Here is a 17,739-nt window from a genome sequence, read left to right on the forward strand (position 1 = left end):
AAAAAGAAAAGCTTCATTACAGTTAGAATTCATTTTTCAAGTAATATGATAAAAAAAATTAAACCCAGTATTCCTATATTGAACACATTAAACACAAGTTAAGAAAAACAATAAATTTACCATATCTAAAAAAAGTCTTCATTCTTCTAAATATTATAATTACTATTACTATAATAATAATAATAATAATAATTATTATTATTATTATTACTATAATAATTAATTTTCTTTATTGCACACAAGTTCATATATATATATATATATATATATAGCATATATACATAGATATACACATACACACAAATAATAATAAAACTTAAAAAACTAAAATAAATAAGACAAAACCATAAAAATAATGTATATACACTTATTATTAGCAGTATTAGTATTTTTCTATTTGTTTTGATATTATTATTACACGTGACAGCCATTCTCTTATGCTATTGGTCAGAATATTTAGCTCCAGGATTCTGATTGGCCCTCGCTCTAAGTTCAGAGGTTAGCTTGTTATGTAGCCAGCTAGCCGCAGATGGGTGTGTTACCTGCTGATTTTATAACACTAGTTCTTACTTCAGCTTAAAGTGACACTCGATAATATATTTGGCGTGCTCCAGGACGTTGTCGCTTCTTTATTTGACCTGTTCTGTACATTTGTTCGTGTGTTTTGAGCGCAGACATGCTAATATTAGCCGTGTAGCTACCTAGCGAGCTAACTAGCTAAGTGAGGGACAAGTGTTCTTCCTAATGACTTCTTGCATGAAAAGCTGACCTTGTTAGCTCGGACAGGTAAAAGGCGACTTGAATGGGTTCCGTCAGAGCTATGACGTCATTCAGGCTGCTGAGTTTGTTTACCAGTAAAGCAGTAGACTGGAGCCAAACATTAGCCAGAGCAGGCTGGAGTGTGTGTGGCAGGAGGAATGTGTGCAGCTCACCTTCCAGGCTGCAGGGCTGCATGGCAGCCTGGGTCATCCACCAGTATGGAGCCAGTGGAGTCCTGAAGCTCTCAGAGGAGACCCCCCTCCCCATAGTCCGCTCCCCCACTGAGGTGATGGTTAAAGTCCATGCGGCCAGCCTCAACCCTCTGGACATATCTATGAGGGGTAAGTGACGTCAGCAGCATTATCAGTCATTTCTAGTTGATTATTGTCATTTACCTGCTTCATTTACAGGTGGTTATGGAGCTAAACTGCTTAAATTAACCCTCCTGTCGTCCTTCCGGGTCAAATTGACCCAATCTGTTTTGACTATTCCTTCTGTCCTTCCTCTCGTCTTTCCTCCTTACTTCCTTCTTTCCTCCCTCCTCTATCCTCCGTCCTTCTTTCCTTCCTCCTCCTGCCTTCCTCTCTTCTTTCCTCCTTCCTTCTTTCCTCCCTCCTCTATCCTCCGTCCTTCTTTCCTTCCCTCACCCCTCCTTTCTTTCTTTCCTTCCTTTCCTTTCCTCGCTCCTTCCCTTCTTTTCTTTCCTCTTTCCGCCATCTCCTTTCCTTTCTCTCTTCTTTCCTTCCTCCTGATTTCCTCTCCTTTCCTGATTTCCTCTTCCTTCTTTCATCCCTCCCGCTTCCATTCCTTCCTCTATCCTCCTTCCTTCTTCCCTTCCCTCGCCCCCCCTTTCCTTCCCTCCTTTCTTTCTTTCTTTCTTTCTTTCTTTCTTTCTTTCTTTCTTTCTTTCCTGCCTCCCTCCTTTCTGCCCTCTTTCCTTCCTGCCTCCCTCCTTTTCTCCCTCCTTCCTTCTTTATTTTTTCCTTCCTTTCTTCTCCTCCTCCCCTTTCTTTCCTCCATCCTCCTTCCTTTCTCTCTCCTTTCCATTCTTTCTCCTTTTCCTCCTCTCTTCTTTCCTTCCTCCATCCTTCTTTCTTTCCTTCCTTCTTTCCTCCATCCTTTTTTACTTCCCTTTGCGTCCTTCCCTCTTCTTCCTTCCTTGACCCGAGGACAACAGGAGGGTTAAGTAAAAGTACTAATAAAACACTGTGAATTTACAGGTGGTTATGGAGCTTAAACTGCTTGAAATTAAGAAATTATTTGGTTCTTAAGATGAAAACACTTACATTTAGACAGTGGTGGAAGAAGTATTAGGATCCCTTACTTAAGTAAAAGTACTAATAAAACACTGTGAATTTACAGGTGGTTGGAGGAGCTTAAACTGCTTGAAATTAAGAAATGATTTGGTTCTTTCTAAGATGAAAACACTTACATTTAGAACAGTGGTGGAAGAAGTATTAGGATCCCTTACTTAAGTAAAAGTACTAATAGAACACTGTGAATTTACAGGTGGTTATGGAGCTTAAACTGCTTAAATTAAGAAATGATTTGGTTCTTTCTAAGATGAAAATACATTTAGACAGTGGTGGAAGAAGTATTAGGATCCCTTACTTAAGTAAAAGTACTAATAAAACACTGTGAATTTACAGGTGGTTATGGAGCTAAACTGCTTGAAATTAAGAAATGATTTGGTTCTTTCTAAGATGAAAACACTTACATTTAGAACAGTGGTGGTTCTAGACCAGTTTTACTGTGGGGGCCAAGCAGGGGCCAGTGTTTAATCAGAGGGGCACATTAAAAACAGCAAAGACGATATTTAATCATTCAAAACCTTTATTTTAGCTTATTTAAGAATATAATTTAAATATATTGGGAAAGATACAAATACATTGATTGAAAAAATTAGACTTACCAATAATAACAACTATTTCTGTACGACAATGACATTTCTCATTTTTGTGCACAATTACTTTTTTTTTATTTTGCAAGTGCAGCACAGTGAGAATGATCTTTTTATATATATACACACGTTTTTATTGCACAATTAAACTACTATACAATGTACACATTCTGGGTTCATTTTGTGTACAATGAGATATTGTTTGAACAAAAAATAGGTAAAAATTGTTCTGTCTCTCATCTTTACAAATTGATCATTTTATTATCAATTTGACACAGGGGCCACAACAGGATTGCCACTGATTTAGAAGTGTTAGATCAGTGGTTCTCAACCCTTTTTCAGTGATGTACCCCCTAACCAGGGCAAAGCATTTTTGGTTAAAAAGACTTAAAAACAGAGTGCTGTGCCATCAGTGTCTGATTTATTAAACTTTGGAACTGATAAACACATGCGAAATTCAAACATTTGAAAAAAATCAATTTCAAACATTTTAAATGTTAATAATCCATGGCTAAATGTATTGCATATATTTCTCATCACTAAAATGTAGTGATTCAAACTAATGTAGTAAATACAGTGACCATATAACCATTTAAAACGGGGGTCTCAAACTCAAATTACCTGGGGGGCTGCTGGACGCAGTATCAAAATGACCCAAAAAAAGAAACAAAATGACTAAAAAAAAACTAAAAAAAACTAAATTACTTAAAAAAGACACAAAATGATCAATAAAAGACACAAAAAGACACAAAATGACCAAAACAATACATAAAAATGACCAAAAAAAGACACAAATTGGCCAATAAAAGACACAAAATGACCAAAAAAGACACAATTTGACCAAAAAAAGACACAAATTGACCAAAAAAAGACACAAAATGACCAAAAAAGACACAAATTGACCAAAAAAAGACACAATTTGACCAAAAAAAGACACAAAATGACAAAAAAAGACACAAATTGGCCAATAAAAGACACAAAATGACCAAAAAAGACACAATTTGACCAAAAAAGACACAAAATGACCAGAAAAAGACACAAATTGACCAAAAAAAGACACAAAATGACCAAAAAAGACACAAAATGACCAAAAAAAGACACAAAATGACCAAAAAAAGACACAAATTGGCCAATAAAAGACACAAATTGACCAAAAAAAGACACAAAATGACCAAAAAAAGACACAATTTGACCAAAAAAAGACAGAAAATGACCCATCACATTGACACAATGACAAAACAGTGACAAAAAAGTCGCAAAATGTCTAAAAAAAAAAGACACAAATTGATGACAAAATGATCAAAAAAAGACACAAAATGACCAAAAAAGACCTAAAATTGCTAAAAAAAAAAGACACAAAATGACAAAAAAAGAAAAAAGTGTTAATTTCTTTTTTTTAAGTATTCAACATGCGTATTTCTAGATTTAACAATCTTAATTCAATAAATGTTGTCAAGTGAAATCATCTGTCCGTGCAGCAAGATAATTTCCCTCAGATATAATGATTTCTAGTTGATTAATGTCACTTACCTGCTCACTTTCTTCATTTCCAGGTGGTTATGGAGCTAAACTGCTTAAGTTAAGAAGGGATCCACTGTCTGTGCTGAGCAGTGACAGTGAGAGCGAGTTCCCTCTGATTCTGGGTCGGGATGTGTCCGGTGTGGTGGTGGACTGTGGGTCAGAGGTCACGCATGTTCTTCCTGGAGACGAGGTAGGAGCTGCACTGCACACCTGTATACACCATATATATATATATATATATATATATATATACACTACCGGTCAAAAGTTTTAGAACACCCCAATTTTTCCAGTTTTTTATTGAAATTCAAGCAGTTCAAGTCAAATGAACAGCTTGAAAGGGTCCAAAGGTAAGTGGTGAACTGCCAGAGGTAAATAAAAAAAGGTAAGCTTAACCAAAACTGGAAAATAATGTACATTTCAGAATTATACAAGTAGGCCTTTTTCAGGGAACAAGAAATGGGTTAACAACTTAACTTTATGGAGTCTTGGGCTATTTTGAATTCTTTTCATGTCTTTGTAAGTCATTTTGTGTCTTTTTTTGGCCATTTTGTGTCTTTTTGTGTCTTTTTTTGGTCATTTTGGTTCTTTTTTAAGTCATTTTTTGTCATTTTGTGTCTTTTTTTGGTAATTTTGTGTCTTTTTTTAGTCCTTTAGTCCAACATAAAATGTGATTTTGAATCTTTTTTTACTTTCAAAAAACTATCATGTATAACATTCATAAACATAAAGTTCATTTTCAATTAAATTCTGGAAAAGTTGGTGTGTTCTAAAACTTTTGACCAGTAGTGTATATATGTATGTATATATATATATATATATATATGTTTGGTTATATATCTAGATAGATGGATAGATAGATAGATCTAGCTCACGAGACGAGATATGATATTGGGTTCACGAGAACGAGACGAGATTTTAAGAAAACTACAATGACACAATATCTGACTGGACCAACAGACTTTTATTTAACCGAGTTGCACATGCATTTTGAAATGTTTTATTATAACTCTTTACATGCATGATGTAGGCATGAGCTTTTAATAAACTTCTTCTTCCACAAATTTAGTTAAAGTTAAAATAAAATAAATTAAATTAAATATTTCTTCCTTTTTTTCAAGTGCAAACAATATAAGCCATGTTTCCATCAGGGTAAAGAGTGTCCACCGGGAAAGTCTCAGGCCACGTCTTCTCAAATGTCCACTCACTCTGCGTGTCTCCATTACAAAAAGGTCCCCAGAGGGATTTAGAGACTCTGGAGGTGACGTATGGTCATGTAATCGCTTGGCAACAGTCTGCTGCAGAGCTAACTGTTAGCCTGTTAGCACATACACACTGTACTGCTACAGAGCTAACTGTTAGCCTGTTAGCACATACACACTGTACTGCTACAGAGCTAACTGTTAGCCTGTTAGCACATACACACTGTACTGCTACAGAGCTAACTGTTAGCCTGTTAGCACATACACACTGTACTGCTACAGAGCTAACTGTTAGCCTGTTAGCACATACACACTGTACTGCTGCAGAGCTAACTGTTAGCCTGTTAGCACATACACACTGTACTGCTGCAGAGCTAACTGTTAGCCTGTTAGCAATTTGCAGACTGTACTGCTACAGAGCTAACTGTTAGCCTGTTAGCACATACACACTGTACTGCTGCAGAGCTAACTGTTAGCCTGTTAGCACATACACACTGTACTGCTACAGAGCTAACTGTTGCCCTGATAGCACATACACACTGTACTGCTACAGAGCTAACTGTTAGCCTGTTAGCACATACACACTGTACTGCTACAGAGCTAACTGTTAGCCTGTTAGCACATACACACTGTACTGCTGCAGAGCTAACTGTTAGCCTGTTAGCACATACACACTGTACTGCTACAGAGCTAACTGTTAGCCTGTTGGCACATACACACTGTACTGCTGTAGAGCTAACTGTTAGCCTGTTAGCACATACACACTGTACTGCTGTAGAGCTAACTGTTAGCCTGTTAGCACATACACACTGTACTGCTACAGAGCTAACTGTTAGCCTGTTAGCACATACACACTGTACTGCTACAGAGCTAACTGTTAGCCTGTTAGCACATACACACTGTACTGCTTCAGAGCTAACTGTTAGCCTGTTAGCACATACACACTGTACTGCTGCAGAGCTAGCTGTTAGCCTGTTAGCACATACACACTGTACTGCTACAGAGCTAACTGTTAGCCTGTTAGCACATACACACTGTACTGCTGCAGAGCTAACTGTTAGCCTGTTAGCACATACACACTGTACTGCTACAGAGCTAACTGTTAGCCTGTTAGCACATACACACTGTACTGCTACAGAGCTAACTGTTAGCCTGTTAGCACATACACACTGTACTGCTACAGAGCTAACTGTTAGCCTGTTAGCACATACACACTGTACTGCTGCAGAGCTAACTGTTAGCCTGTTAGCACATACACACTGTACTTCTGCAGAGCTAACTGTTAGCCTGTTAGCACATACACACTGTACTGCTACAGAGCTAACTGTTAGCCTGTTAGCACATACAATTTGCAACACTGCCCCACAATGATCTAACACAACCTGGAGTCCTGACCCGAGATGTTTTCTTTGCTTTTTTGTTGTGAGGAAAAAGAAAAAATGCATAATTTTACCTCTTCCGGACTCTAAAAATAATAAAACTGGTGGAAACAAAATAATTGGTCATTCTAGTCATAACACATGGACGTAATGGAACCTGTGAGCTCCTGAGGAGACATTACTTTATTTTAATGGGTCACAATCCAAAAAAGGTTATGAACCACAGGTCTCATACACTCAAGGGTTTTAAAGAAATGGCTACATTAGTATAAATGTTAAAGCAAAACCATTAACGGGGAAACAATGAAAAGATGAATATTGTCTCACAGAAAAGTTCAACACATTGTCCATCCACACTCAAAAACAATATTAAGCCAAAAATGTGGACTTTATGTAATTTAATTACATGTAAATTTTCCATGTAATTTTGTCACATATGTTGAATGTAAAAGGTCAAATTAAATGCAATGTTTTTCTTTCATTAAAAAGTAATATAGATAAATTAAATAGCGTTAATGCATAAACTCAATGTGTAGATTTACTTAAAATTTACGTATACGTTTACATAAACCTTATGAGTTCATTCAATATTACATATAAAGTTAAAGAGACTTATAAAGTCCATACGAAGTAAAGCATATTAAGATCATATCATATAAAAAACCTTCCTTACTTACTACTAATAAGCAATAATTCTGAGGTTATTGAGGGAAAACTCTTAGTTAATGTCTTACTGGTTGTATAATAAGGCCATGCAGAATAAGGCATTAATAACTACTGAATAATGACTCATTAAGAGCCAATATGTTACTTATTTGCATGCTAATAAGCAACTAATTAATGTTGAATATGTGTTCCCTAAACAGTAATCTGTTGCCCCAATTTGGTGCTTAATGTTAATAAAGAAACTCATAAGGTTTATGTAAAAGTATACATAAACTTTACACATTAAGTTTATGTAATTTGCATTAACGTTTAATTTATTTATGTTACTTTTAAATGAAAGGAAAACATTGCATTTAATTTGACCTTTTAAATTCAACGTATGTAACAAAATTACATGGAAAATTTACATGTACTTAAATTACATAAAGTCCACATTTTTGGCTTTAATTATTTTTTTGAGTGCATACGACTCCACAAGTCAAGTCATCCACATTTTCTTGGAAGGAAATTTTTCTGCTTGGTCATCACATGAATAATATTCTGCTTGGTCTTCTGTGCTGCCTCCCACATATCCACATTACTGTCTTCCTGCAGATACAAATGTAATTATGCAGATTCAGCTTTAAAGAGAATTTGATTAAATAATAGAACAATGCACCATTAAAAAAATTCCCCATACAGTATTATTGTAATCTTGTTCCATCAGTTCAAATGTATCTTTGGAAACTGAATGATAAGAACAGGAACCGCTGACTAAGAGCTTAATAGCCGATTAACCAGATTCAGAGACTGAGAGTAGGCGGTTAAATTGAGTCGTGTTCAGCATGTTAAATGTCACATTTTTTTTTTTTTTCCAGGTGTGGGCTGCTGTTCCTCCGTGGAAACAAGGCAGTCTGGCAGAATATGTGACTCTCACAGAGTACGAGGTGAGCCACACAGCCTGAAGAGTTATCAGTTATTGATTTCATTCAATCCTCTTTCATGTCAGCACTTTTAGGAGTTAATTTAGAGCTTCTATGTGGATTGTCAAAGATGTTGAACAACATTTTGGAAGAAGAGCAACCTGTTATGTAATCCTACTGTGTAAGAAGTAATTAGGATTAAGTTTGTTTGGTTGCAGCAGCCACAGTGGCACCAATTACAGAGAGGCACAAATTGCCTTGTGTTTTCTTGCTGTATTCCTTTATTCAGCAGCTCCCGAGGACCAGACTCAGCTGTAATTGAAAAGACTAGCAACATGTTGATATATTTCTAATATAGGGATGCACCCAGTTGAGAAATTCTGGGCCGATCCATTGTATAAAATAACAATATGGCCGAAAGCCGATGCATAATAGTGATATTATTTGTTGTGAATAATCTGTTTTTGTTATTGGCTGTTCCCCATTTGTGCCAGTAAATCAGACAAATTTATCAGGCCTTAATTACGGCGTCTTTGAATGAGCAAAACTCAAATTGTGAGATCCATTACACACAGAATGAAGATTTCATAAGAGTCAGAATCAAGAATAGATTAGTCCTCATAGTGACATTATTTGGATCATGGAACAGAACAGAAAACACCTGCAACATAAACAAACTTTGAACTTCCTTGGGGAAAAAATATCTGAAACGATCTGGTTATGTATTATCTTTGAACAAAACACTTTGCATGTCTGTTATTATATATATATTATATATTATATAAATATTATATATATATAAAGTGCAGAGCATCGGCCTTAAAAAACCTGTATCGGTCGACCTATAGTTATAGTATATATAGTATATATAGTTTTTTTGGACCATACTTTTACTTTTACTTGAGTATATATTTGAAGAAGGAACGGTACTTTTACGCCGTTCTATTTGGCTACGTGATGGTAGTTAGTTTTTTTTTTTTTTTTTTTTTATCTTTTTTTTTAAATTACATTGTGAGATCTATTTCTACGCCTTCAGCTTTCAACCAATAAAAAACATTAGAAAATGATCTTGCCAATCAAATGCAGCTACTTGGGTCAGATGACAGGTGTTGTCATGTTGGTCGTAGCCATAGCAACAGTGAACACGCACTTTTTAACGGCCCGTCACCTGCCTTGACTCACATATGAACCAAAGTGACATCCCATTCTTAATCCATAGGGTTTAATATGATGTCGGTCCACGCTTTGCAATTTATGCCAATATATTGTATCTTTAGTTTGAAGATTGCTGTTTTATATGTTGTTTGCTACTATTTTATACCGTTTGTGTTGCTTTCAAAAATAAATCCGGAGAAAACGCAGTACTTGTACTCTTGAGTACTTGAGTAGTCTTTTCACTGCATACTTTTTTAAACTTACTTAATTATTTTTATGAGTACTTTTACTTGAGTAATTATAATCTTAAGTAACAGTACTTTTACTTGAGTACATTTTTTGGCTACTCTGCCCACCTCTGTATATTTCTAATAGGGATGCACCCAGTTGAGAAATTCTGGGCCGATCCATTGTATAAAATAACAATATGGCCGAAAGCCGATGCATAATAGTGATATTATTTGTTGTGAATAATCTGTTTTTGTTGTCGGCTGTTCCCCATTTGTGCCAGTAAATCAGACAAATTTATGATAAACCCCCACGGAGGTGTTCATTCAGGCCTTCATTACAGCGTCTTTGAATGAGCACAACTCAAATTGTGCTCATTCATTGTAAAAAACACCTTTTACAGGGTTATCATTGTGTCATTGTGTCATTTTTATCATGTAAATGGAGGGAGAAAAGGCAATATCAGCTTCAAGAATCGGCCCAAAAAATCGGCAGCACATGTAGGGGATCGATTAAGACTGATGTCAAAATAATCGGTATTAGATTAGATTAGATTAGATTTTTATTTGTCATTGCACAGAAATACAACGAAATTCAATGCACTCAGGTACTGGACTCATAAAAAAAGCATAATAAATAGTAAATAACAAGATACATTCTTATCATCTCATCTCAATAAATAGTAAATAGAAAAGATACATTCTCATTCTCTCAGCACTTAGTATATTCATGTCATTCACTCACTGTACCATCAACTTAGTGCCATTGTATGCATTAAAACAATACTGTAATTATATATTATATTATTTATATATATATATATATATATATATATATTATATATTATATAAATATTATATATATATATGTATATATATATATATATATATATATATATATAAAGTGCAGAGCATCTGCCTTAAAAAACCTGTATCGGTCAACCTATAGTTCGTTGTAGCATAATGTTAGCTTTTTACTTCTGTCAGCTGCATTAACGCTTCAAACATGATAATTTGGTGCTCATCTGTGAAGATTATCCTGCTGAACAAAATGCGTGAGCATCAGAAATGTGTGTTTGCCACAGAGTTTATTGTCTGCAATTATCCAAAATAGGCATAGGCAAATTCTAAATAAACATGGTGATGCTACTTCCCGTTTGATGAAGAGTTATACAGCCACTCTCTGTCTGTGTTAGGGATGGATTTGCATGCCATTTGAGTCATTGCTGCAAAACAGAGAGGATTTTTTGCCTCTAATTAGGCACGAGGACGCTCGCGGGTGAAAACGACAAAATATTTTATGGGAAGTGCCTTTCGTTTAGACGGTGACGGTGTTTTTGGGGCTTAAAGACGCAAAAATCTGAAACCACCCTCCAAAGTGGAAAAGTTAAATCCGCTAATAAACAAACGTGGGATTATTTCCATGGTGGGACCTTCAAGCTGCTCTGGCAGCTCTAATAAATTTACAGGAGTCTTTCCACCAAATGTCCAGGATATGTACAGATAGTATTAGTGAACAGAGAAGGATCTGGAATTACCTCCATCACATTCTGGATGCAGCGATTGGTGGGAGGAGCCAGACGGCTGTGAACGAGACCTGGGAGATCTAGTGATGGAGGAGAACTTTGTGGAAGGAGTAGTAATGGACAAAAAAAGACACAAAATGACCAAAAAGTCTCAAATTGACCACAAGAAGACACAAATTGACCACAAAAAAGACACAAATTGACCAAAAAAGATGCAAGATAACAAAAAAGACACAAAATAACCGAAAAAGACACAAAATGACAAAAAATTTACCACAAAAAAGACACAAATTGACCAAAAAAGATGCAAGATAACAAAAAAAGACACAAAATAACCGAAAAAGACACAAAATGACAAAAAAAAGACACAAAAAAGACACAAATTGACCAAAAAAAGACGCAAATTGACCAAAAAAAGATGCAAAATAACCAAAAAAAGATGCAAAATGGCCAAAGAAAGACAAAAATTGACAACAAAAAGACACAAAATGACCAAAAAAGACACAAATTTGCCACCAAAAGACACAAATTGACTTTGGAGGAGACCTGGGAGATCTAGTGATGGTGGAGAACTTTGTGGAAGGAGTAGCTGATGAAAATGTGTGGCGTGAAAACTTCTGCATGCCCAAAGATGCTCTTATGGCTTTAAGTGATGCCGCCTGGCTGCATACAATCCAATTTCACACACTTTTGCGTCACCGTATGCAGCAGATTTCCTCCTGAAAACGCTCGTCTAAACGAGGAATAAAAAGTGAAGACGCAACGCCACTTTTGCGTCTTCTGTTCAGACCGTCCTCGTGTGAACGGGGCCAAAGAAACCAATCTGGTCTCACAGGAATCCGTGAAATAGCCACGGATTTCGCTTAACTCAAAATCCGTGGAATAGCCACGGAATCACTCAAATTTCCGTGAAACTGACACGGATTTCGCTACAATGCAAGTTAATGCCAGTCATATCCTTTCTGTGAGACCACGTTGAAGAAACACTATTTAGAAACTGCTTGTCTCTCCGAAACCTTGTAATACTAAGTGTCTGAGATTTTATTTGAATTCATGTTCACCACACTGTTGTCTGAATCCGACCACAAATAACCAAAACAGAAAAAGCAACGAGGCACAAAAGATAAACCACCTTATTTGGCAGTCAACGAGGCAGATATCAGCTGATATACTGATTTCCTGCCAATAAGTCGGTGCATCCCTGTTTTCTAACTCTTGCCATTGGCTGTTTTTTTGCAGGTTTCCCATAAGCCAAAGCTACTGAGTCACACAGAGGCAGCATCCATCCCGTATGTAGCCAACACGGCTCTGTCTGCACTCGTCAATGCAGGAGGTCTTTGCAGAGACAGCTCTTCAAATAAAAGGCAAGCACCAGCCTGATCTGGATAATATACCTTGTGTTGAAACCCCCCACCCCCTCCTTTTATACCATTTATACACACATCACAAGTGTGAATCAGGAAAAAAAGTCCCTGAATACTTTTCTAAAAGGCCATCAGACCTTGAATTGGAGTTTATATACACTACTGGTCAAAAGTTTTAGAACACACCAACTTTTCCAGAATTTAATTGAAAATGATGCAGTTTAATGTCTCAGTGTACTCTGAAATTAATGCACATTTGCAACATTTAAAATTCTTTATTGAGCATGATAGTGTTTTGAAAGTAAAAAAAAAGATTCAAAATCACATTTTATGTTGGACTAAAGGACTAAAAAAAAGACACAAAATGACCAAAAACAGACACAAAATGACAAAAAAGACACCAAAAGACACAAAATGACTAAAAAAACACACAAAATAACAAAAAAAGACACAAAATGACCAAAAAAAGACACAAAATGACAAAAAAAGACACCTAAAGACACAAAATGACTAAAAAAAGACACAAAATGACAAAAAAAGACACAAAATGACCAAAAAAAGACACAAAATGACAAAAAAAGACACCTAAAGACACAAAATGACTAAAAAAAGACACAAAATGACCAAAAAAAGACACAAAATGACTAAAAAAAGACACAAAATGACCAAAAAACACACAAAATGACTTACAAAGACATGAAAATAATTCAAAAATGGACAAAATAGCCCAAGACTCCATAGAGTTAAGTTGTTAACCCATTTCTTGTTCCCTGAAAAAGGCCTACTTGTATAATTCTGAAATGTACATTATTTTCCAGTTTTGGTTAAGCTTACCTTTTTTTATTTACCTCTGGCAGTTCACCACTTACCTTTGGACCCTTTCAAGCTGTTCATTTGACTTGAACTGCTTGAATTTCAATAAAAAACTGGAAAAATTGGGCTGTTCTAAAACTTTTGACCGGTAGTGTAGATGTGCTCTTTGTCTGTTAAATCAGTGCAGTCATGCAGATCTATACTTTGATAAGATGCCTTTTTCATGGCCTTCATTTTAACCGTGAAACTTTTCTGTTTCATTCTAATTGCCATCAAAAGGGTTTTAAATCCTGCCTTTAACCCACAGACTGTAAAAATCTAACCCGATGTGTAATCTAATGGAACTTTCGCTCCCTGTTGGATGTAATAGCTTCCTGCAAAACCCCTTTTTTTTTTTTTTTAACCCCCCGAGGCTTCTTCCCCTTCTTGCAGTAGCTTCCCTTAAATGAATCACACAGTATTTGAATGCCCCTCTCTGGTTGCTGGGTTTTTTTTCCTCCACAAAAAGACACAAATTGACCACAAAAAAGACACAAATTGACCAAAAAAGACGCAAGATAACAAAAAAAGACACAAAATAACCGAAAAAGACACAAAATGACACAAAAAAGATACAAATTGACCAAAAAAAGATGCAAAATGGCCAAAGAAAGACAAAAATTGACAACAAAAAGACAAAAATTGACAACAAAAAGACACAAAATGACCAAAAAAGACACAAATTTGCCACAAAAAAGGCACAAATTGACCCAAAAAGATGCAAGATAACAAAAAAAGACACAAAATAACCGAAAAAGACACAAAATGACACAAAAAAGATACAAATTGACCAAAAAAAGATTCAAAATGACCAAAGAAAGACAAAAATTGACAACAAAAAAACAAGAATTGACAACAAAAAGACACAAAATGACCAAAAAAGACACAAATTTGCCACAAAAAAGACACAAATTGACCAAAAAAGATGCAAGATAACAAAAAAAGACACAAAATAACCGAAAAAAGACACAAAATGACAAAAAAAAGACACAAATTGACCAAAAAGACTGTAAAAATCTAACCCGATGTGTAATCTAATGGAACTTTCGCTCCCTGTTGGATGTAATAGCTTCCTGCAAAACCCCTTTTTTTTTTTTTTTTAACCCCCCGAGGCTTCTTCCCCTTCTTGCAGCAGCTTCCCTTAAATGAATCACACAGTAATTGAATGCCCCTCTCTGGTTGCTGGGTTTTTTTTCCTCCACAAAAAGACACAAATTGACCACAAAAAAGACACAAATTGACCAAAAAAGATGCAAGATAACAAAAAAAGACACAAAATAACCGAAAAAGACACAAAATGACACAAAAAAGATACAAATTGACCAAAAAAAGATGCAAAATGGCCAAAGAAAGACAAAAATTGACAACAAAAAGACACAAAATGACCAAAAAAGACACAAATTTGCCACAAAAAAGACACAAATTGACCAAAAAAGATGCAAGATAACAAAAAAAGACACAAAATAACCGAAAAAGACACAAAATGACACAAAAAAGATACAAATTGACCAAAAAAAGATGCAAAATAACCAAAAAAAAGATGCAAAATGGCCAAAGAAAGACAAAAATTGACAACAAAAAGACAAAAATTGACAACAAAAAGACACAAAATTACCAATAAAGACACAAATTTGCCACAAAAAAGACACAAATTGACCAAAAAAGATGCAAGATAACAAAAAAAGACACAAAATAACCGAAAAAAAGACACAAAATGACAAAAAAAAGACACAAATTGACCAAAAAGATGTAAAAATCTAACCCGATGTGTAATCTAATGGAACTTTCGCTCCCTGTTGGATGTAATAGCTTCCTGCAAAACCCCCTTTTTTTTTTTTTTAACCCCCCGAGGCTTCTTCCCCTTCTTGCAGTAGCTTCCCTTAAATGAATCACACAGTAATTGAATGCCCCTCTGGTTTTTTTCCTCCCAGAGTTTTGATCACCGGGGGATCTGGAGGTGTTGGAACATTCTCCATTCAGGTAAGTGTTCTCTGCTCCTTCTACGTGTCTTTTGAACTCGATTCGCCTGTTTGTACATACGTGTTTTCTTCTTTTGTGGGCAGTTACTGAAGGCCTGGGGCGCCCACGTTACTGTTACCTGCTCCCAGAACGCTGAAGGCCTCGTGAGAGGGCTCGGGGCCGACGAGGTGGTGGACTACACAGCTGGAGACGCACCTGATCAGCTACAGATGATGGAGAAGTAGGTGCTGTTGTCCTTTAAAAGCAGCATGGTCTCACAGGAATCTGTGAAATAGACACGGATTTGATGAAACTGCAATCTTAAATATGTTTACAGTGCAGTAACTTAACATATTTCATGCTCAAATGCATGTAGAACAGTATAAATAGGAATACAAAAGGTTTGAAGCAAATAAAAAACTTAGTTGGTGCAAGAACAGCAGACCAACATTAATTGCAAGAAGTAATTTTGTGCATTTTTCAACCTGGTCTCACAGGAATCCGTGAAATAGCCACGGATTCGCTCAAATTCCCGTGAAACTGACACGGATTTCGCTACAATGCAAGTTAATGACAGTCCTCACATTTAAATTAACAGTTAAATCGGTCAGTTAACAATAAAAGTAGATAACTATAAATTAAAAGCATTAAAACACTAGTTGTAATGAATTGCTGTAAAATAACCAACATGGTCTCACAGGAATCCGTGAAATAGCCACGGATTCCCTTAACTCAAGTCAAGTCAAAATTTATTTATAGAGCACATTTAAAAACAACCTCAGTTGACCAAAGTGCTGTACAGTTATTAAAATAGAATAAATCATACACAAATAGGTATAAATAAAAACAATGAAAACAATAAAATACAAAAAACAGTAAAACAGTAAAACAATAAAATAAAATAGAATATTCGGCCCCGGATAAGCAGAAGAAAATGGATGGATGGATGGATGGAGAATAAAATAGTAATAAAAACTCAATCCAAAACAGAGTTAGAGATAAAAAAATACAAATAAAAGGGTAAAAAAGTAAAAAAGAAAGCCAAGGATTCTTGCCTAGCTGGGACTGAACGCCAAGGAGAATAAATAGGTTTTTAATAATGTTTTAAACTCAAAATCCGTGGAATAGCCACAGAATCACTCAAATTTCCGTGAAACTGACACGAATTTGATGAAACTGCTATCTTAAATATGTTTACAGTGCAGTAACTTAACATATTTCATGCTCAAATGCATATAGAACAGTATAAATAGGAATACAAAAGGTTTGGAGCAAATAAAAAATAACCACTTACTGTGATTTCTTTCTTTTTTTAGTGCAAGAACAGCAGACCAGCATTAATTGCAAGAAGTAATTTTGTGCATTTTTCAACATGGTCTCACAGGAATCCGTGAAATAGCCACGGATTCGCTCAAATTCCCGTGAAACTGACACGGATTTGGCTACAATGCAAGTTAATGACAGTCCTCAAATGTAAATTAACAGTTAAATCGGTCAATAAACAATAAAAGTAGATAACTATAAATTAAAAGCATTAAACACTAGTTGAAATGAATTGCTGTAAAATAACCAACATGGTCTCACAGGAATCCGTGAAATAGCCACGGATTCGCTTAACTCAAGTCAAGTCAAAGTTTATTTATAGAGCACATTTAAAAACAACCTCAGTTGACCAAAGATCTGTACAGTTATTAAAAATAGAATAAATCATACATAAATAGGTATAAATAAAAACAATGAAAACAATAAAATACTAAAAACGGTAAAACAATAAAATAAAATAGAATAAAATAGTAATAAAAACTCAATCCAAAACAGAGTTAGAGACAAAAAAAGACAAATAAAAGGGTAAAAAAGAAAGCCAAGGATTCTTGCCTAGCTGGGACTGAACGCCAAGGAGAATAAATAGGTTTTTAATAATGTTTTAAACTCAAAATCCGTGGAATAGCCACGGAATCACTCAAATTTCCGTGAAACTGACACGGATTTCGCTACAATGCAAGTTAATGCCAGTCATATCCCGTGGCTATTCCAACATACAAAGTGATTATGTACATTCACTGAGTGAAGATTTAGAAAATAAAACATATATTTCTCGCTAGAGATGTGATCAAAATCCATTTTTATGCAGAAACTAAGTCAAAATATTGATTTTTTTTTCACTAAAAATGAGAGAACTGTCCGCCATGTTTTTTATTCTGACCGCCGGGACCTTGAAAGTCACGTGACTTGGAACAAACCAATAGGAACAAATATCCATTAACTTGCATTGTAGCGAAATTCGTGTCAGTTTCTAGGAAATTTGAGTGATTCCGTGGCTATTCCAC

At 35.5% G+C, this 17,739-nt stretch overlaps 1 protein-coding gene across 1 annotated transcript in view; it reads left to right on the forward strand.

Annotated features, from left to right (window-relative positions):
* Positions 1 to 443: 443 nt before the first annotated feature.
* Positions 444 to 17,739, forward strand: part of LOC131991565 (reticulon-4-interacting protein 1 homolog, mitochondrial-like) — a 34,734-nt gene continuing 17,438 nt past the window's right edge. The window contains exons 1-6 of the mRNA XM_059357028.1: positions 444 to 1,100; positions 4,213 to 4,370; positions 8,285 to 8,353; positions 12,477 to 12,601; positions 15,385 to 15,433; positions 15,517 to 15,653. Coding sequence (XP_059213011.1) covers positions 803 to 1,100; positions 4,213 to 4,370; positions 8,285 to 8,353; positions 12,477 to 12,601; positions 15,385 to 15,433; positions 15,517 to 15,653 — 836 coding nt within the window. The 5' untranslated portion in view covers positions 444 to 802. The remainder of the gene's footprint in view (positions 1,101 to 4,212; positions 4,371 to 8,284; positions 8,354 to 12,476; positions 12,602 to 15,384; positions 15,434 to 15,516; positions 15,654 to 17,739) is intronic.

The sequence above is a fragment of the Centropristis striata genome, chromosome 18, assembly GCF_030273125.1.
Source record: "Centropristis striata isolate RG_2023a ecotype Rhode Island chromosome 18, C.striata_1.0, whole genome shotgun sequence".
Classification (NCBI taxonomy): Eukaryota; Metazoa; Chordata; class Actinopteri; order Perciformes; family Serranidae; genus Centropristis; species Centropristis striata.